The sequence below is a fragment of the Cloeon dipterum genome, chromosome 1 (assembly GCF_949628265.1).
Source record: "Cloeon dipterum chromosome 1, ieCloDipt1.1, whole genome shotgun sequence".
In the NCBI taxonomy this organism is placed as follows: domain Eukaryota; kingdom Metazoa; phylum Arthropoda; class Insecta; order Ephemeroptera; family Baetidae; genus Cloeon; species Cloeon dipterum.
Genome location: NC_088786.1, coordinates 22,959,401 through 22,978,091, shown reverse-complemented (window position 1 = coordinate 22,978,091; position 18,691 = coordinate 22,959,401). Strand labels below are relative to the sequence as shown.

The 18,691-nt window shown below is 39.2% G+C and overlaps 4 protein-coding genes and 1 long non-coding RNA gene across 5 annotated transcripts; 1 reads left to right on the top strand and 4 right to left on the bottom strand.

Annotated features, from left to right (window-relative positions):
• Positions 1 to 825: 825 nt before the first annotated feature.
• LOC135934635 (uncharacterized) lies at positions 826 to 1,481 on the bottom strand. Its single transcript, XR_010574130.1, has 3 exons — positions 1,322 to 1,481; positions 1,214 to 1,265; positions 826 to 1,123 (listed from the first exon to the last, which is right to left on the bottom strand). It is a non-coding gene; the product is annotated as an uncharacterized LOC135934635 (long non-coding RNA).
• Positions 1,482 to 1,823: 342 nt separating this feature from the next.
• Positions 1,824 to 3,376, top strand: LOC135934634 (uncharacterized). Its single transcript, XM_065476532.1, has 11 exons — positions 1,824 to 1,948; positions 2,009 to 2,033; positions 2,089 to 2,306; positions 2,366 to 2,528; positions 2,588 to 2,613; positions 2,663 to 2,698; positions 2,753 to 2,870; positions 2,928 to 2,963; positions 3,022 to 3,098; positions 3,161 to 3,179; positions 3,238 to 3,376. The coding sequence occupies exons 1-11, from the start codon at positions 1,907 to 1,909 to the stop codon at positions 3,300 to 3,302; spliced, it is 825 nt and encodes a 274-aa protein (XP_065332604.1). The 5' UTR covers positions 1,824 to 1,906; the 3' UTR covers positions 3,303 to 3,376.
• cnk (connector enhancer of ksr) lies at positions 2,879 to 5,369 on the bottom strand. Its single transcript, XM_065476531.1, has 7 exons — positions 5,141 to 5,369; positions 4,915 to 5,078; positions 4,409 to 4,849; positions 4,223 to 4,354; positions 3,926 to 4,170; positions 3,581 to 3,871; positions 2,879 to 3,525 (listed from the first exon to the last, which is right to left on the bottom strand). The coding sequence occupies exons 1-7, from the start codon at positions 5,196 to 5,198 to the stop codon at positions 3,438 to 3,440; spliced, it is 1,419 nt and encodes a 472-aa protein (XP_065332603.1). The 5' UTR covers positions 5,199 to 5,369; the 3' UTR covers positions 2,879 to 3,437.
• A 769-nt stretch (positions 5,370 to 6,138) lies between these two features.
• On the bottom strand, positions 6,139 to 14,710 carry Cad74A (cadherin-74A). Its single transcript, XM_065476529.1, has 23 exons — positions 14,374 to 14,710; positions 13,134 to 13,438; positions 12,602 to 12,898; positions 11,981 to 12,426; positions 11,708 to 11,843; positions 10,929 to 11,653; positions 10,313 to 10,824; positions 9,886 to 10,259; positions 9,555 to 9,826; positions 9,373 to 9,489; positions 9,031 to 9,315; positions 8,783 to 8,966; positions 8,496 to 8,722; positions 8,298 to 8,433; positions 8,063 to 8,238; positions 7,892 to 8,012; positions 7,662 to 7,831; positions 7,516 to 7,600; positions 7,171 to 7,460; positions 6,926 to 7,113; positions 6,744 to 6,867; positions 6,554 to 6,678; positions 6,139 to 6,493 (listed from the first exon to the last, which is right to left on the bottom strand). The coding sequence occupies exons 2-23, from the start codon at positions 13,429 to 13,431 to the stop codon at positions 6,286 to 6,288; spliced, it is 5,496 nt and encodes a 1,831-aa protein (XP_065332601.1). The 5' UTR covers positions 13,432 to 13,438; positions 14,374 to 14,710; the 3' UTR covers positions 6,139 to 6,285.
• A 358-nt stretch (positions 14,711 to 15,068) lies between these two features.
• Positions 15,069 to 18,597, bottom strand: D12 (YEATS domain containing 2 homolog D12). Its single transcript, XM_065476530.1, has 10 exons — positions 18,357 to 18,597; positions 18,085 to 18,254; positions 17,590 to 18,026; positions 17,391 to 17,536; positions 16,266 to 16,890; positions 16,032 to 16,212; positions 15,694 to 15,976; positions 15,492 to 15,637; positions 15,371 to 15,438; positions 15,069 to 15,311 (listed from the first exon to the last, which is right to left on the bottom strand). The coding sequence occupies exons 1-10, from the start codon at positions 18,448 to 18,450 to the stop codon at positions 15,212 to 15,214; spliced, it is 2,250 nt and encodes a 749-aa protein (XP_065332602.1). The 5' UTR covers positions 18,451 to 18,597; the 3' UTR covers positions 15,069 to 15,211.
• Positions 18,598 to 18,691: the final 94 nt, after the last annotated feature.

Here is an 18,691-nt window from a genome sequence, read left to right as displayed (position 1 = left end):
TTCCATTATTTTCTAACCGTTCATTGATCAAAAATATTTCGCACACACGAAACCTAATTTGATCATAATGTTGGTCAAAAAGCTTTTCTGATCGTCCTTTATTGAATTTAATTCTTTGATCCTATTTGTCCATACATTGAAAAATTCAGCAATAATTGATATGATAAAAAGATTCTGAGAGGACGAAGAGGACTTTTCATAAAAAAATAAAATGCTGCCATTATGTCAAGAGGTGATCTCAACATGTGCTAATTGACACGCAACGCAATATTTAAGTCCGGTTTTGGATTGTCAATTTTTTTAAGGTATATACCGCGTTCATACAAGCATTTTTTTCTAAATGCAAATAAAAAGTGTTCATTGGTAATTTTACTACCGGTTGCCTCGGTAATGTGCCCGAGGGCTCAAAAGTTGCGCCGCAAAGGTTTCAGTCGACATCTCTCTCATTCCAGATGCTGAAATGGATCAGCAATGTGCGCCAAATCGCATCGACGGCGCCGAACGCGCGCGACGTCTTTACTCATAATTCGTGGCAATTCTGCCAGGGAAAGGCTCGCGGCGGTGCGATTAGCCAGTCAAGGGGCCGGTCTTAATTGGCCCAATCAAATCTCGAAAAAATCGTGTCGTGGAAAGCTAAAAAATTGAGGCGCACTTAACATGACACATGAGACAACTGTATGCTACGCACTACTCGCTCTAGTACTGTGGGGTTTAGTGGTGGTGGTTGTTTTGTTATGAAGTTATTATTCAACATCACCATCATAATACGCAATATTCTTTAGCAGAACTACGGAATATTTCTCAAGGGCGTGTTATATTGAAAATAATTTTTATTTTAATTAATTTCGTGATTATTAATTCCATCAATTGCTTTTCGCAACTTAACAGTGTTAGAAAATTTTAAAATTATAAATTCATATCTTCGAATAGAATTTTTGCATGTTGATTTTCCTAAATATTCACGTGCGTGGCATGTTCATTGCCGCGGAGTATCCAGATGGGGCTGTAGGTTGCTCCAGACAAATTCCATCGCTTTTACAGAAATCCACTTCACCTCCAAACCCGCCCATGCACTGAGATATGCAATAGTATTTTTTCAAGGTTTTCAATTTTTCTTGTTGGTCTGAAAATGACAGTTTTAATTGTGTCTCATCATACTAAGCCTCAACATCGTAACTATATCACAAAAAATACACAAAGAAATTTAAACTACCTGTCTTAATGCCCATTTGGTCCATGCACGCTCCGTCACCCTGGGCGCGCACCTGCACATTTGAACTTAGGTGTTTAAATCTTACGACGATTAATGTATGTGTGCTACCATTGTCGGTGTGTTGTAAATAATGAAAATAATTGATATCATGTAAATTGCGTGGGTTGATTTCATGATTGCCTAGGAAACAACGCGGAGCTTGACGTGGTGCATCGGGAAACTGTGACTCGCTCAATTTGGATACACAGCGCGAACCAATGCTTTCCATAGCTTCCTGTCCAACCTGTGATTTATTAAAACAGGCCACGTTTGGTTTTTTACCAGCCGTCATTCGAGTTTGTTTCAACAAAACTGTGGAGCAGAGACTTTTTATAATTAACTTGAATAAATTACTGATTTTTTAAATGAATAATTTAACAATTTTGTCGAGTTTACAATTCATGAAATGTTTTTGGATGCTGATATTAGTAAACTAAAACTAATTCATCTTGTTCAAAGCAGATATTTTCGCGTGCTTTTATTTACTAAACATTCTTTCAATCACAGTAAAAATCTTTCCACGTGTTTCAAACTCTTGCTCTGCGTATATCCGCTTTGAAAATGAAATCAGGTAAATATGCCGGATGCAGAACACTCGTGCGACCATTTTTGTTGCTGCAACACAGGAGCATTTTCAGTCCGAGCTGAAATTCAATGGAAAAATCAGTGTTTGGTCTTGTTGTTTTCACTTTTCTTGTAAAAATTTAATTAAGAAACTCTCCTTACGTCTTAAAAAATTATTTTCTACATTTTTAGTCCCCCATTCACGCGGCATCTGATTGTAAGTTAAAATTACCAAGCCAGGGCGATGTGGATAAATTGTTTGATATATCTAGTGTCGAAATGTGCGAATAAAATCGATTGCAACATTGTTCGTCTGCAGCAGTACTTTTGTATTGCGCGGTGCATTAGTTTCGTAAGGGATGAGGCACCGTCTGCATTGACTAACAATGGTACTTGCCCTGCTGTCAATTGGTGGTGGCGACCGACGACTACGACCACAACTGCACCTACCACTATTCCCGTAGCTACTGGTCCATGTGTGAACATAAAGGTCGTCACCGCATTTCTGATTGAAACTCTTACGTTACTTCTGTTGAAATTAATGTAAAGGCTGGATTTGAGAAGTGCTGCAGAAAATCGCCCTACGATGATTTGTTTCCTGATGAAGATAGCGACTGCACGAACGATGATTTAATCACTTCGAGAGAGTACAGAAATTTGAGAAAAGATTCAGAGCTCTTTTCCTTCGTATCTCCAACGGGAGATCTCCAACGTAAAAGAATTAACGAAAATACTGAATAATTAATCGTTAATTAATTTTTTGTCTTTCAGTGGATAAAGTGGCGGATAGTGCATACGTATTTATAAATTAAGAGTTTTAATTTTTCCTGATTTGTTTGTCTTTAGTTCTTTTACGACTGCATGTTTAAAGTCAAGAAACTGGTAACTACCTATTTGAAAAATAACTAATTGTCATTCCACGAGTGCTATTTTTAGTATGACGATGGAGAGTTAAACGCCAAAAGGATTGCTAGCTACCTAAAAAAGAATGCTGATGATTCAAGCGCTGATACTATTGACGATCAAGTACCGCAATGTATTAAGTTAACTAAAAGTATGTAATTCATTCGTCATCATTTTTTTAATTCTTCTGACAAATATCGTGTTTTAGGAATTCCACAGTTTGATGAGAAATACAAGATATTCAGTAAGACAAATATAATCAAATCACTATATTATTATATAAATATTTGCGCATTCGTTAGCTAACAGCAGCAAAAATGTGCGAGTTTATCAGTCACCATATGTATTCAATGTGTGCATTAGGCGAGCGCTTTTTGCTGTAGGTTGAACTTTATGCAATATTGTCACTGGATTAACAAAATTCTATGAATCCGAAAACAGCAATGCACACCATCAAAAAGTAGGCACTCAATATCAATTTATCCTCTTCTGGGATATTATAATCACAATTTTTGTAGGTGATGATTGCACTGGCGTCAAAGACAACATCAACAATTGCGTGATCACAATTCCTAAAAGTTAATTTACTTTACGTATATATTGGCACATTCCAAAAGAAAACCTCATAAGGCGAGAAAACTATAAAATACGTTTTACCCAAAACTGTGCATTTTACTTGAGCCATGGAAGACATTTAACGGCAAAAATTGTGCAAGTTTCATGGTCGATCAAGGCTCTGATTACCTACAGACCCTAAAAAGGTACTTGGTCTGACGGCTAAGGATATAGTACTGCCTCCGTGACACCTGCAAATAGTATAATTAAACCTTAAATATTGATTAATTCCAACGGAAAACTAACCTAATACTGGCGGCATCTTCGGTGTTTCTTGAGGGACATTGCAATCCTCTTCTTTGCATCTCTCTTTGAATTTGGGCGCGGAATAATTCAATGCCAATTGGAACATGCTTGTACGTGGAACTGTAGCCAGAGACAGTCGCCCTTCTCTGTATTTTGTTCCTTGGAAGCATTAGGCTCAAAACTGAACCAGCGTTGATATTCGAAGCTCTGCCCGACTGGGCTCTGATGTAAGGAGCCTCGTCCTCACTCTCTGAACTACTGCTTACTAGGAATTTCTCTTCCGTTCTTTCCCTACAACGATGTTAGTAAATTATTTGGTTCAATATTGTACAGAAAATCTATTACGTCTTCAATCTTGGGAGTTCAAAGTGAGGGATTGCAAGAAATTCTGGGCGTGGTGAAGGCAAGTTGCTGTCTTGCCACTGAGCCAGAGCTCTATTTTTGCTCGGCAGTCTGTATGGTTTGATGTAAACTTGACCATAAATTGTTGAATGTTGAGGTCGCTTTTTCAAGGTCAAGAAAATTTGAGACACTTGGGCTTTAGACTCTTGCCCCAAGAGGAGTAGCAAGGACTTGAGACGCCATCCAACCTTTCAAAGAGGAATTTTAAACTTGTAATTTTTTTCATAATGATGCACCTACCACAGTTTGGTAATTTATCTGAACAACCTCATCACCAACTTCAATCCTCCCACTTTGGTGATGTGGAGTTCCTTGGAGGTTGACTTCAACTACCTGGTGAGCACCATTCCACGACCTGGCCAAAGTGAAGCCCTTAAATTTTTCACTTATAAGTTAAGTTTTAAAATAAGCCACTTTTATTCTCACCAAATCATCACCAGACCTGCTTCTGATCGTGGCCAAATCTAAACTGGCTGGCTGGAGAACGAGGGAGTCCTTTGAGTTCTCAATAATGTCGTCGGCCAATTTGGCCAACTGTGCACATTTCTGTTGAATTTCCTCAACAGGATTTTCTGCAAATCTGTCTCGCTGCGTGCACGTAGCAATGCTAAGGCCAATTGAGAGGATGATGGCCCTAATTTCCTGGTACTTTTCATTTTTGGCAAAAGGCTGTCTGTCAATCCAAAGCACAAGTGATTTGATGGCTGCTGTCACCCCTGTCACGTCAGCCATAATTTGCGTTCGCACCCTTTGGGCACCTCGAGGGTTTTCTTTCAGATCAGCTTTTATTGTCTGTTCAAGACTGTGAGCTGAGCAAGAAAGCCGAACTGCAAGTAGCTGCATATTTTCTCGGTCCAAATCGTAGTGCTGTGAAATTTTTTAATATTTAACATGAATACAATAATATTTAAATTATATCGTTCTAAAGTTACAAAATTTCTGAGCAGAGACAACGCTTCAAGAATTATTTCCTGGTGTCCAACTTTAACAATTCCCAAATTTTCCAAGTCTGATGCACAGAAGTCTAGAAGTTGTTGACCGCAGATGTTGTTGTTGAGGAAATTATGTGAATATACATGTGTCATTGGATCAAGACCTGTGCAGCAAAAATATTAGTTCAGTGGTTATTAGAAGTTCTGAATTTATCAAATCTATTACCTTTCATCCAGTCTGTAACTTGAGCAGGAGTCCAACCGGCTACGTTTACGTATGCCATCTTTTTGTGCAATTTGTGGTTGGATTGAAAAAGGCCAAGTCTTATAACGTTAGAAAATACGGAATAGTATGTATTAACAAAATGTTAATTAAAACAATGTCTATATCTGCGTGCTGCAAAAATACTACTTGTTGTTGATCGGCATTGCGGGCGACCCTTTATATTTTGACAACTTTGAATGTTTACAATCAAATTTGCAGTATCACTTCTAGATGGCGTGATAGGTTTTTTTTACCGAAATTGATTTGGCGCGCTAGTATTATTCGGGAATAACTTAAAAACAACAACAATTCCAAATTATTCCACTTAATTTACAATCAAATTAAATTATTAACTCTTTTACGCTATAGTGAGTTAGAACGAGGACAACGTCTGAGAGTAGAAATACGACATAAAGGTTTTTCGGGATTATGTTAAAAGTTTAAAATAAACAACATCGACGCTACCTCGCATTTTAAAATTTGTATAGATACCAAGTTTTTTTAATTGCCTCGAATACAACCAGAACCAATTTTATGAATAACTGAAATTTTTGCGTTTTTGGATAATCGCAAACTTTGAGCCCCTGTAATCCTGTAAAGTAGGCAATGCATGGAATTTCGACATGATATTTTTAGGTTGACCGCTATTCCACTAGGGCAGCACATCCACAAATTTTCACCATAATCCGAGACCCTTGCCAACAGGGTGTCGATATTGTTTATTTTTAACCTAATTAATATTTATGTACTATGATTTGATAACAAAACGTTTTGAAAATTAAATGTACCATAAAAAATTATAAACGCTCTCTTTAGTTTCGTTAAAAGTATTTGAATAAATTAAAAAAAAAACTTAAGGATTAAATACTTTTAGTTTGAATTATTTTGAATACATTGCTATGTGTTTATAAATTTTTACTTTAAATGGTTGTAGGAAAAATATCAAATTAAGCAGCATATTATACTCACATGAATAGCAACTTAAGGGGATTAATTAATTAATTTATTCATTATATATAGCATTTTTCTTACAGCACTTTGTATAAAAATCATACAGGTTATTAAGCTCGGATTTAACATTGGCACCATTAAAAGTGTTCATAATATCACGTTACAACTCCTGGAGGAAGTAAACTCGCTGGAGTCCCTATGAACTCAGCAGGCCACTCAGAACCGTGGAAACTCTGGGAAATGACTGATGGCGCTGGGTTGCGCAAAATAGATCCGGCGTGGGACACAACATAAGCGTAGCCCTCATTGCTATGTGAACTATAATCATCTCTTCTTAATGTCCTCCTAATTTTTTTGGAATATCTGAAATTCGAATTTTTTGTAGCAATGAATTTTCACGCAATTGCTCAATGTTTACAGTACCTGCTGTGTGAGCAGCAGAGGAATATTGATGCAATTAAAGATAAAAATCCAACTAAGGCTGCTATAATTAAAACCCAAATTTGTACGGTTGTTGCTTTGACCTTTCCCGCAATTGGAGAGCAGCGCTGAAAATTAAATTGAAAAGTTTAGGTAGTTTAAAATCAATTTCATTTGATTTCTTATATGCTACCTCAACTGCTTGAACTCCATAGCGATCGAATATCTTTGACAGTGCTGGGTTGTTCTCGTACGCCAACATATTTTGCATGGACGTCAAGTTTAGGTAATTATCTCCAAGCAGTTGGAAGCACGATCTATTTCACGAATAAAAATAAACTCAGGTTCAACTTGAAATCTTCAATATCAACATACGCTGTGGTCCCAAAATCAATGCTTCCGCTCTTTTTAATAAGGTATTGGGTGTCATAAATGTTGAGTTTTGCGTCGTCTGATAGTGATGCCTCCAGATCTGCTTTAAATTGAGGTAGGGTCCTCCTGACTTCGGCCAAAGGTTTGGCAAAGACGAATTTCAACAACTCAGAGTCCCTCCATACGAATACCTGCAAGAATTTCAAGTTTTTAAAGGCCTGCTACGCAAATTTTCAGTTAAATTCAACCTTTATTGTCGTGTTTGCACTTCCTTTCATTTCTTCGCTGTTGAACGCTGTGATGTAAAGAGTAAAAATTCCATCGGCAAAAGGCGCCATTGATGTAGCGGTGTGCAACTCGCCAGTTCTTTCATTCAGCCGGAAAATCGGCGTGTCTTCATCCACGGTCATTTCCGCTAATCCTGGGCGGTCGAATTCAGCCTTTAAAAGCTTATAATGCATTTCAGGAGCGTTTGCGTCATTATCAGTAGCCTCAACAGTCACCAGTGGCGTGTCGACCGGCACAAAGATTCTCACTCCTGCCAAAGAAGCTTTTGTATTCTTGATTCTTATTTTCAATTAATTTGCACTGACCGACAGTGAGATTTCCTTGTTTGAATACAGGCACGTTATCGTCAACATCTTGAACAATAATTTTAACTTGAATTTCAGAAGGGTCCTGTAATAAGTTTATTGAGTATTTTAACGAAATTATTTTTAGACTAATTTAACTCTCTTACCTGTGGATTGTATTCTTTCCTCATTACAGGTGAACGCGTTCGTGCCGGGAAACATTTTATAGTTATGACGTGATCTTCTTTTATTTCCCTGTCCACTTGTTTGTTAAGTGTGATTTTTCCCTTATTGTCATCAGTACGGGTGATGTTAAATATTCTTTCGTCGTTCCCGACTGAGAAATTTTATTTTTAAGTAGTAGTGAAGGATAGTACTGAGATATAATAGCACGTACATATTATTGCGTAATTGATGTCAGCATTTTCATTCGTGTCTCCGTCCACAGCGGCTACTGATCCAATTTCTAAACCTGGCGCAGAATCTTCTCGAATACGAAACTCTTTTTCGTCGCTTACCTAGACAAAAAAAATTCTCATTTGAGCAAATTATAAGTTTGATCAAATACTATTGAGCGCTGGAAGATGGGTTTGTGATCGTCAACGTCTGTGACTTCTATTCTCAATATACTAGACGCTTTTTTCGGTGGTGACCCATCATCTTGCACCTCAACAATAAGTGTGTAGTCTGACTGTCTTTCGCGGTCCAATGGTTGCCTCGTTGTAATCAGCCCGGTCTCGCGGTCTAAATTATTAATATGTATATCTTTTATTATACTCAATGAAAAGAATTTAAAATTTTACCGATTCTGAAAGCTAGTGTATCCTTTGAAAACTTTTCATTGTCCAAGAGCTTGTATGAAATCATTCCATTTGCGGTATTTGAATCGTCGGGATCCTTTGCAATGACCTGGAATACTGGTGACCCGATAGTAGAATTCTGAAAATGGGATTATATTCAATTCCTTCATTTCCAACTTCAAAATGTAAACTAGTGCTCACCTCTGCGATGAAAGCAGTCTCATTAGGCATTGGCCGCAAGAAAACGGGAATGCCGTCGTTTTGAGCCACGTCGCTAATGTATAGGTACAGCGGAACATCTGCATGGAGCGACGGCTGGCCCAAGTCGACAGCACGCACTTGAATCGCGTAAGGGTCATGACGACCTTTGCCAGTCAGCAAAGACTTTGTGCGGATCTCACCAGTCGATGTATTAATCGACAAAAGGCCTAAAAATGTTATAAAAAACTTACTTGATTTGGTTGATAAAATATTTATCGTCAACAAACCTTGAGCATCTCCCAAATCGGCAAATTCGTATTCTACTTCCCCGCTCACGGATTCATCAGGGTCTCTGGCAGCTACTTTAATCACCCTCCAAGTCACGTTGACATTTTCGGGAATCACGGCCGTGTATTGAGGTGTTTCAAATTTCGGAGGGTTATCGTTTACATCCAATACGTCAATTTCAATCTTAAAAAAGGGGCAAAAATCCAATTATATGGTCATTTTAATGAATATCAGTTTCACCACATACATGTGTTGTTGATTTCCGTTGTTCTGGTCCCCCGTTTGGCGTATCAACCGCCACAGCGTAAAAATTAAGCTGCGGTTGCGTTTCCCTATCCAAAATTGCACCTTTCGCGACACTAATTATGCCAGTTATGGGATCAATTGTGAAGAGTTGTGAGCCAGATCCTGTCAACGAATATCGCACTAAACCGTGACCAGAGGGGCTACTTTGGTCATCATTGTCCGTTGCATTTACTGCCAGTACCGTAGTTGGGTATCTAGCGTTTTCAGCTATTCTGCTTTTGTATGTCTGAAAATTTGTAATTTGATTTTAATTATATAACCAAGAGCAATTCCAGACACACACCCTTTGAGTAAAGCTAGGAGTGTAGTGGTTGATATCATCCAGTTCAATAATAACCGTGGCTTCGCTAAATCGATCTTGTTCTCCGTCAGCTTCCGTTCTAATCAAAGCCTTAAAAGTCTGAAAATTTTAAAGGCATGTTAATCCTAAATTTATTTATATAGTTTGCGAGATCCTAAAATTACCTTATTGTTTAGATCGTATGGCAAATCTTTGTTTAGAACGAGGCGATTGTCTGGCGTCAAAGTGACAATTTCGTCGTCATTTTCAAGAAGCTGAAATTTTGAAGTAGGAAATCCTCCCCTAAGCGGATCCCTTGCAGAGAGAGTTAGCAATTCCGTGCCCAGACTTCTCTGGTCACCAATTTTTATTTTGTAAACGGGACTGCTTGGACTCCATGGTTCATTAAACACAGGATTTTTATCATTGTATGTTTCCACGAAAAAGGTGACCTCGCCTGCAAAATAATCAATTTAAGGATGATTCTATTGCAAATTTTCCCGTTATGTTTTTTACATGTTGCATTCTGCAGATCCACATTTTCTTGAGCATTTTCGTCCACAACCATCACATTGAAAGTGATGACTGCAGCAATCTCGTGATCCAATTTTCGAACAAGGTAAATGTTCCCGCTTGTTGAGTTGATTTCAAAGTACTTGTTTGAAGTCAGTTGAATCTCTACCCCAGTTTTATCTTTCACATACTGCGGATCGATTATCGAGTATTTTAACTTTGCATCCAAATCCGAGTCAGAAGCGGAGACTTGGAGGACAGATTCGCCAACCTCCAAGCGCTCTGATATATGCTTTTCGTAATAATCTTCGTCAAATTTAGGAGGCTCATTATTTATGTCTATGACGTGGACGTTTACTGTGGCTGTTGCAGTTGCCCTGTAAGATAAAATAATCACTATAATTGATATGAACGTCAATTTGTAGGTTACCTGTACGGTTTTCCATCGTCAATTGCTGCAACGAGTATTTTGAAATCCTCCCTCTCAGAAATGCCTCCAGGAGCCACAGAAATGAGGCCAGAATACTGGTCGATAACAAAATTATCCCTCGCCCCCGCCACTATTTTATATGTCAACTCGGTATCTTGGCCGTCTGGATCGTGGGCGGTAATGTTTATCACAGGCTTGCCTGATTCCACATTCTCGTTAACTTTTGAATCAAAAATCGGACCACCCTTAAAAACGGGCTGCTGATTTCCAGGTACCCCAACCCTGATAATGACCGAGGCTTCTGAATGGAGGGACTCAGGGGATCCATGGTCGCTAGCTCTGATTTTAAGTTCGTACTGGCCGAACAGAGTGTCGCCCGCGGCTGCAGGCTTCAGTAATTTCAATTCGCCAGTATCTGGATCCACTTGGAAAGCTCCTTCAGGCGCATTTGAGGTTGCGATGGAGTAGGTTATGGCTCCGTTTCCTTGCGCGGGGCCGTCGACATCCACTGCCTGAAAAGAATAAAACATAAATAAATGGCTCGATTTCATGCACCTTTATATTGCTTTTAATAAATTATCTGTAAATTTCATTGATTTTAGAGCAATTGATTTACCCTGACAAAGAGCTGTGGGTTAAAACTTGTTTCGCCTTCAAGGAACGTGCGACGGTATTCAGACTGCTGGAATTTTGGTGCATTGTCATTTACGTCCGCTATATCAATTTGGATGCTAGTAGTGCTGAATTTTCCCCCTCCGTCTTTGGCAGTCAGGGTAAGCGAGTAAGACCTCTGTGTTTCATAGTCAACGCATCCATTCTTTGGGCAATTTTTTGCTAAATATATCCCGCCGCTTATGACGTCGGTGCTGAACCGCTCTGCGCCAAAGCCTTGCAGTGAGTAATGAATTTTTCCAAAATCCCCGCTGTCTGGATCACTGGCTTTGATGTCCTCCAACAAAAATCCAGGTTTCATGCTCTCGGGAATGGTTAACTTGTACGAGCTCTTGTAAAAAGCTGGTGCGTTGTCGTTCGCGTCCAACAATTCTATTTTAACAAGCGACTTAGCCGCCACCATTTCTTGACCGTCTTTCATGACTATGGCCAAAACTTCGAATTCTAGAGAGTGGTCTTCGTTAATGGGCTCATCATAATCAAATGCAGATGTATCTTCCACCCTAATATTAATAGGAGTGTGACCAGAACCAGACGAGGGGTTGACAGACAAGACGTTGTCCAAGTCACTGTTGCCGGTAGAGCGGATGTGGAGTTTGTAAAATGAATTTTCACTAAAGTCCTCATCATTGACTATTAAGTTTAATCCAGGAAGTGGCGAATGTTTCCCTAAAAATTTAATTCTTTATAAAATAATTGTAATTTTTTAGCTTTTCGCCTTACTTATATCTTCAGAAATTTGGATTGTGATTTTGTCCTTATTGAATTTTGGCAAATGGTCATCCACGTCTGTAACAACTATCATCACCTGTGTGCTTGAGGATTCGCCAGCAAGACCGAAATCTCCTTCTTCCCGAGCCTATGCAGATCGTTAGATTTGGGTCACATATTCTCAAAACGTGTGCGTTTAATATCGGCACACCAAGATAAATTAATTAAAAATAATATAATCATCTTAAATTTTTAGAGAAATGGAAAGGATATATACTAACTTACAGTTATATTAAATGAGTAGATTCCTCCACTTTCCAAAATTGCAGGGCTTTCCCTATCCAGTGGGACATTAGTCGTGAGTAAAATGGCAGACACTTCATTTCCGCTTTGCATCTCATCGGGCACCAACTCAAAATGATTTCCATAATCGCCTTCAATCGCCAAAAAGATTTTCCTCGGGTTGCCAGCGTCGCCGTCTTTGGCTCTAACTTGCAAAATGGAAACGCCCTGAGCCGTCCCTTCCGGCAAAGACGAAGTGTAAGGCGCGTTAAGAAATACTGGTGGTTGGTCTTGAACATCTTCAACCTGCACGGAAACAGTTGCAGTCGCCCTTAGCTTTGTTCTTTGGTCAAAGGGGTTGTCGGTGGCAGTCAGAAAAAGACTGTAGGAAGAGCGGTACTCAAAGTCAAGCGGCTCATTTAGCACCAATTGGCACGTGTAGTTTCGCGCTGCAAATTATTCATAGAAATTTATGTTTATTCAGTCCATTATGTTTTTAATTAATAGCTATTAAGATCCACACCTTGTTAGTAGGTTGCAAAAACAAAGAACACGTGCTGAGATTGTTAACAATTATAATTTATGCGTCAAGTGCCATGTGTATTTAAACGAGAGAAATTTTACCTTGACGAGTGCTCCGATAATTGGTTGTTTCGACGAGTTTTATGCCAAAAGTGTTGCACGCGCCTCTCGGAGTAGATTTGATTGGGTCGCAAGTTACAGTAACTTCTCCGTTGCCATCGCTGTCGGCGTCCGTGATGACGACTCTGTCGTACACCACGTTTCCCGCTCGCGTGTTTTCAGGAATGCTCAGAGAGTAAGGCTTATTTGCAAACTGCGGTGCGTTGTCGTTTCTGTCGATCACCGTAATTTCTCTCCGTAATGATACAGTGTTAGGTTCGTATCCACGAGGAGCGGTATCTGCAATTATTTTAATTTGAAATTTAATTGATCCTCCTCAGCATATACTTCCGAATAGCTGCATTTTGTTCATTAAATTATATGAATGCGTTCACTTTTTAATGGTCATCTGCGGATCGAGCGTTTCAAGCAGCCGAAAATCAATCATTGGAAAAGAATTTAAGCGAAAACATATCGCGTGTATGATCATGAATGAATCGGAGAGTGAGTGGATTTTGGTGTAAAATTTAATGACCTGTAATGCTGATGATAACTTCAATGAGGTCCTGCTTCTCTCGGTCAAGCGGTCGTGCCAGAGTCACTACACCGGTATTACGGTTCACTTCAAACGTCTGGCCGCTTATGCTGTAGTGGACCTCTCCTCCGTCAGGGTCTTCGCCTTTTAAGGTGTAAATCGACGTGCCTACAGCGGCATCCTCAGGTACAGATATTCGAAGCATGTCTCCCCCAGGCAAGAAACGTGGAGGTTTGTTTTGCTGTCCATTCGCGCAGGCAGCGAGTATGGTGACAAAAATTAAGAAAGATGCTCGCATTTTTTTACTGCAAGCACACAAACCATATATTATGTGTCAGTCCTTCAAATATCAAATCGAGCACAAACGATAATTTGCCAAATAATTAAAATAAAAATCATATGCGTCTTGTTTCTATCATTATTATCTAATTTTTTGTTAATATATAATTATGTTGAATATTTTTTGTTGTGTTTACGGCCCAAATCATTTAACATAATTTGTATTTATTAATGCGTACAATTTACCTTTCGATCACTTTGTTTTAAGCTTATTAGTTGAAATTAAATCAGAAGTTAACCAGCGAATTGAAATGCTCTTAGGAATAATAACTATACAGCGCACACGATTTTCTCTTAAATGCATTTTCATTGGTTCACATAGCGTTGCAAATTAGATTGATACAATTTCAATGACATCAATGAGCTGTGTGTGAAAGTACTGTCACGACGAGAGATGCATTTTTTCACTATTGTAGATCATTTAACCTTTTGTAATGCGATCTCTCTACAGTTTCTCTTCCATTTTGACATAATTTTTATTTTAACTCATCTGGTAAATTTATTGTGTGGTAAAGCAAGGGAATGAGAAACAATTCAGCTTCGAAGCATATCTTTTTTTATTAATTAACGCTGTGAGAAAAATAGCACTGCTAAAACTTGTGGGAATTTGTGGAGGATCGAGGTTGAAAACCTGAGCTGTGACGAAGTTATGCGAATTAAAATTAAAGTTTGATGCGGGCGCATTCATCGGCATATAGAATTCACTGCATTGTTTCTGTTCCAAAAATATTACGCAGACTATTTTAATGATGAACTCCCTAAGCAAAATTTAAACTTCAATTCCTAAAAATTCGGAACCAAATAATTCCTGTCAAACTGTGTAATAATAAAATATTCTGCTAAAATCTCGGTTGTGCAGATACAGCGCTATTTCAAATTGTATAAAATTATTTGACATTACCTGATTTTGTAGCGGGTGAATAAGAGGGTACGCCAAAGACAAAGACAGTGTCAAAAATCACCCTCTACCGCATATCAAGGGTTGAAATGATCTCCGGCCGCTCACGTTGTTTCACCACACAAACATCAGAAGATTCCTCGCCACACTAACACCAAAGACACGCTCACACACAATTCCTCCAGGACTATTTTTTCTTGGTTTCCATTCTTTTCGTGCGTGCACTTTGTCGAAACCTCTTCTCATATGAGAAAAAAGAACGGTGTTTCTTTGTCAAAGGATAGAGCCAGCGTGATGCTGCTGCCGACCTTTTTCTCGTGTAAACTGGCAACACTGCGATAAAGCGGCAAATAACCTGACCTGAAAGCCGGGAGAAGGTACAGGTATAGTCAAGTATAGGTGGGTGAGGAGGTGGAGGGGGATATTACGTGTATCTCGTTTGGCTCACGAAAAATGTGCCTTGAGATATAGCATGCATACTTGGCATAATCTTGAGTACCGTGGTTTAGCATTCAAAGACCTTACAGTTCTTCCTTGACAGGGAAATGCTTTCTAATTGTAGGATGCGCTCAGCGGTGCTTCAAATTTGTGAAAAGCGAGCAACTGAATGAGATGAAAATGGATTTAAAACTCTTCAGTTGAAAAAATGTTTTACGTTTCAAAATATTGGAATTTTGGCTGATAAGAGAAAATTCATATTTAAAGGTTTCTTTTTGTTTATTGTGTATGAACGTTGACGTAATGCATACAAATTGGCAATTGATGCGTTTATATTAATCCTGAGAGTATGTGAAAGCATTTTAACCATCAAGCCTTAGGCTTACTCTGTAAGCATGCGAAGCTACCTCTCAAGAGGAGAGCCAAGACCGTCATTGCGGAATAAATCAAATTCCTGCCTCTGCTGTAGAGCTCCTTGCACATCTTTCAACGCGATACACTCGCTGTGAATAACAATCATTTAGGCTCTCAGTGCCAAAAAATATGCTAAATCACTATTTACCTGCTTCCTCTTTTCATGGCTTCAAAGCGCGATCTCCGTAATAATTCTTCCATTAGTTGCAATGCACACTAAACGCATTAAAGTTTTAATAATGCTTAATCTACTTTAAAATCACTCATACCTCGTAGATTACATGTTCTGCCTCTCCATTATTTGGTTCATTGTCATCTTCACTGTCAAAACGAATTCCAATCTTCTTAGCTATTGAACGGATAAATACGCTTTTCTGACTCAGTTTCGTCATATTTTCTGGCACCACTTTTGCTCCTATTTTTGAATAATTCAATTGTCAGAATGTTGCAAATATTAGCTGGGTGCATTACCTTTATTACGCTGTTCATTTCTGATATGTTCAACATCAACCTCTGCTTCTTGGTCAAGTTTCTTGTAATTATTACAGTTGGACGTAAGCCAATTGATGATATCAGAATCCTCAGAGTAGCAGTTTTTATAAACTGAAGGCACTAATGTACTGACGGTTCTTTCACAACAGTTAGTTATTGGAGTGAAGCCATATGCCCGGGCAAGCTTAGCTATTGTCCATGGATTTTTTTCTTGAAAACCTTGCTTTTGGAGGCACTTAAGCACATCCTTCGCCCTTAGCATCTTAAAATGAATGATTAATGATTGTTCTGACAAATTAATATTAATTTTGAAATACCTCGTGAGCCCTTTGCTTTCCGACTGGCATCGCCATGAATGCTTCAGTGGATGGAATCATGTAGGAGTGCAGAGAGCAATATACTTCATTTTCTGCCAGGTCCTTATCAATGAGAGGTAGACTTCTTAACAGTGCGCAAGCTGCTACATCAAATGAGTCTGTGCACTTCACAGCCAATTTTCTTAAGGAAAAATTGATAATAAATCAAGAATACTGCATTAATAATTAACTCACTCATAATTTTCAATGTAGGATTTCTTAGCTTGCAGCTTTTCAGATTTTGCCAAATTTTGCGGTGGCAATGGTAAAACAGCTTTGCTATTTATAACAGGACGAAATTGCACTTGGCTGTGAACAGTTTTCACTTGCGGGGTTGTGGGGCTTTTGACCTGTGTGGGCTGGACGAATGGCGCGATGATAGGGATCAACTTTCCGCTTCCGTTCAGTTTCAGGTAAATCACCTGCCTCGGCCCACTTCCTTTGTTTGCCACGTTGGGTTTGAGCAGTGACACTCCTTTTTGCGATGCTGATGCTCTCGTACCTAGTTGAGAGGCACTTTTAATGGTGATTACTCTTTGCCCAGACATTTGACCGGCATTTGCGGGAATGATGAACGTCCGATTTGACAAACTGGGAATTATAATTTGCTTTGGCGCTCCTGCCTTTGGCACTGTATGTATCATCTTCATCGATTTGGACGTGGGAACTTTAGCCTCAACTTTTTTGCTGGGACTAGGCTCTGGGGGCGCCTCAGTTTCAGGCTCAGTCTTCACAGGCGAGGTCATCTTCAACAATGACAGCTGCTTCTCCTCAAGTGGCGACTCTTTCACGATCCATACATCCAACTTTGTTTCACCACCTGTAACAGACACAGATTTATTAAGAAAAGTGTTCATTAATACTGCCAGATCAAAATATGATTGGTAATATCGCTGTGGTGAAATTTGCGTGAAAATCGCTCAACAATTTATGCAAAAATAGAAGATCAACTCTTTTGTTGAGGATACTGGCAATGGGCGCTACCAGAGCGATCTTCATAAGTAAAAATGTAGTTTTAAGTCAAATTTGATTGGATGGTTACTAGTTTTTTTTTTGGGGGGGGATTTAAATCAACCCTCAGGGAGCGAGTTTTGGTAAATTATTTAATTTCCCTCAATATGACCGTCATTGGTGTCGATTTTACGCCCCAAAAATCTGAAGTCAATTTTTTATTTAACTTTTTTCTTTCAGCTCTTTATTTAATAGCCTATCTCAAGCTGTTGAAGCACTTTAGGCTGCATTGGGCATGATCTCCTGAGCAATGAATGTCTCCATGGGTCAGAAAAATCAAGTCAAATACTTCACCATTAAGGAACTTACCCAATGTTTGACGTCCTGTGTAGGTTTTGTCTAGAGCTAAATTGTGGATGATTTCGATGGACTTATTTTGAGGCCCAAAAAAGTGAATTTGTACTCGCACAGGAAATTCGCCCCAACCTCTCCTTGACAGGTGGAAGGGGGAAGAGCTGAAATATGCAGGTTTAAAGAGAGCAAAGTTTGATCTACTGCGTTTTGTTACTTGACTTCAATCACATCATGAGGTTTGTAGCTGGAGTGGAGAAAAAATCTCACTCTTTGCACAACGTTTGATAAGTCAGGGGCGTCTGGCGGACCTCTAACATACAGCATCCACTTGTGAGTTGATTCACCTTCCCGGTCCTCAGGCATAATCCATTTGGACACATTGCCGACAACGATGGTGTGCTTTTCTTTTCCCAATAGGGACCGACCAATAGTTGAAACGCTTATTGAACTTCCAGGCTTTTCCTTGGGCGGAATGTAGCACGGGGTTTTAGAGAGGATGACTTCAGTTTGCTTTGCTTTTTCCCCCTTAGGCTCCTGTTTGATGGGCTTCAGTGTTTCTGGCACATCCACGTCAATTAGAATTTCTTCTTTCTTCTTTGAACCTAGCAGTTTCTTCACAGCAGGATGAATTCTAGACTGCTGCTTGGAAGGCTACACAATAGCACCATCAGGTAAAAATTTGTAGACAGCTAATTTGCATTTTCTTTACCTGAGGCCTGTAGTATGATTTGGTCGCAACATAACGCATAAGGCTCAGATTTTGTCGTCCTTTTGATAATAAGTCCTGAATCTCAATCACTTTGTCTTTCCACGCGTTGATTTCTTTGTTGAACTGGTCATTGATAATGTTATAGACTCGCCAATCCAAGTCTCCCTCGTCTACAAGTAATTTTTATTTTAAAAACATCACGAGTATCATAATTAATTGTGAAGTTCAATTATCCTTACAGAGTTAATGACACAATTTCACACTAAACTTACCCCCATCACGTTCTACTTTAATCCGCTTGCATTCCGGCTCTTGAACATCCAAGTCAAAGTCCTCGTCTTCCAAATTACTATTATGGCATTGCATCTTAGCCGGAGGATGCAAACTGCAATACACTGCAGCCCAAACACCCAAAATTAGAACAACTGTTGCTCCGTTTTGCGTGCAGAACGTAAACAAAACTATGCAATGCAGACTTTGAGCTCGCCGGCCGCAGCCCCAACATGTCCTTGCACTGGTAAGCCCCGCCCACCAAAAATAATAATTTTATTGCATGGCCATGCGTGCACAATATCGTAGCGCTGTCAGTGGACTCGAGTCCCAATAT

Bases quoted from the DNA above. Each gene is read 5' to 3' on its own strand.
- LOC135934634 (XM_065476532.1), top strand. From the start codon at position 1,907: ATGGAAAAATCAGTGTTTGGTCTTGTTGTTTTCACTTTTCTT. The intron at 2,307-2,365 runs GTCGTCACCGCA...ATTAATGTAAAG, and splicing joins GTCCATGTGTGAACATAAAG to GCTGGATTTGAGAAGTGCTG. The intron at 2,964-3,021 runs GTAAGACAAATA...CGCATTCGTTAG, and splicing joins TGAGAAATACAAGATATTCA to CTAACAGCAGCAAAAATGTG.
- cnk (XM_065476531.1), bottom strand. From the start codon at position 5,198: ATGGCATACGTAAACGTAGCCGGTTGGACTCCTGCTCAAGTTACAGAC. The intron at 4,850-4,914 runs GTAACTTTAGAA...AAAATTTCACAG, and splicing joins TGTCTCTGCTCAGAAATTTT to CACTACGATTTGGACCGAGA. The intron at 3,526-3,580 runs GTTAGTTTTCCG...TACTATTTGCAG, and splicing joins GAAGATGCCGCCAGTATTAG to GTGTCACGGAGGCAGTACTA.
- Cad74A (XM_065476529.1), bottom strand. From the start codon at position 13,431: ATGCGAGCATCTTTCTTAATTTTTGTCACCATACTCGCTGCCTGCGCG. The intron at 8,239-8,297 runs GTAAAATTTTAA...TTAATAATTTAG, and splicing joins TACACTAGCTTTCAGAATCG to ACCGCGAGACCGGGCTGATT. The intron at 8,013-8,062 runs GTATTTGATCAA...TTTTTTGTCTAG, and splicing joins CCATCTTCCAGCGCTCAATA to GTAAGCGACGAAAAAGAGTT.
- D12 (XM_065476530.1), bottom strand. From the start codon at position 18,450: ATGCAATGCCATAATAGTAATTTGGAAGACGAGGACTTTGACTTGGAT. The intron at 17,537-17,589 runs GTAACAAAACGC...TGCATATTTCAG, and splicing joins CATGATGTGATTGAAGTCAA to CTCTTCCCCCTTCCACCTGT. The intron at 16,213-16,265 runs GTGAGTTAATTA...TTTTTCCTTAAG, and splicing joins TCCTACATTGAAAATTATGA to AAAATTGGCTGTGAAGTGCA.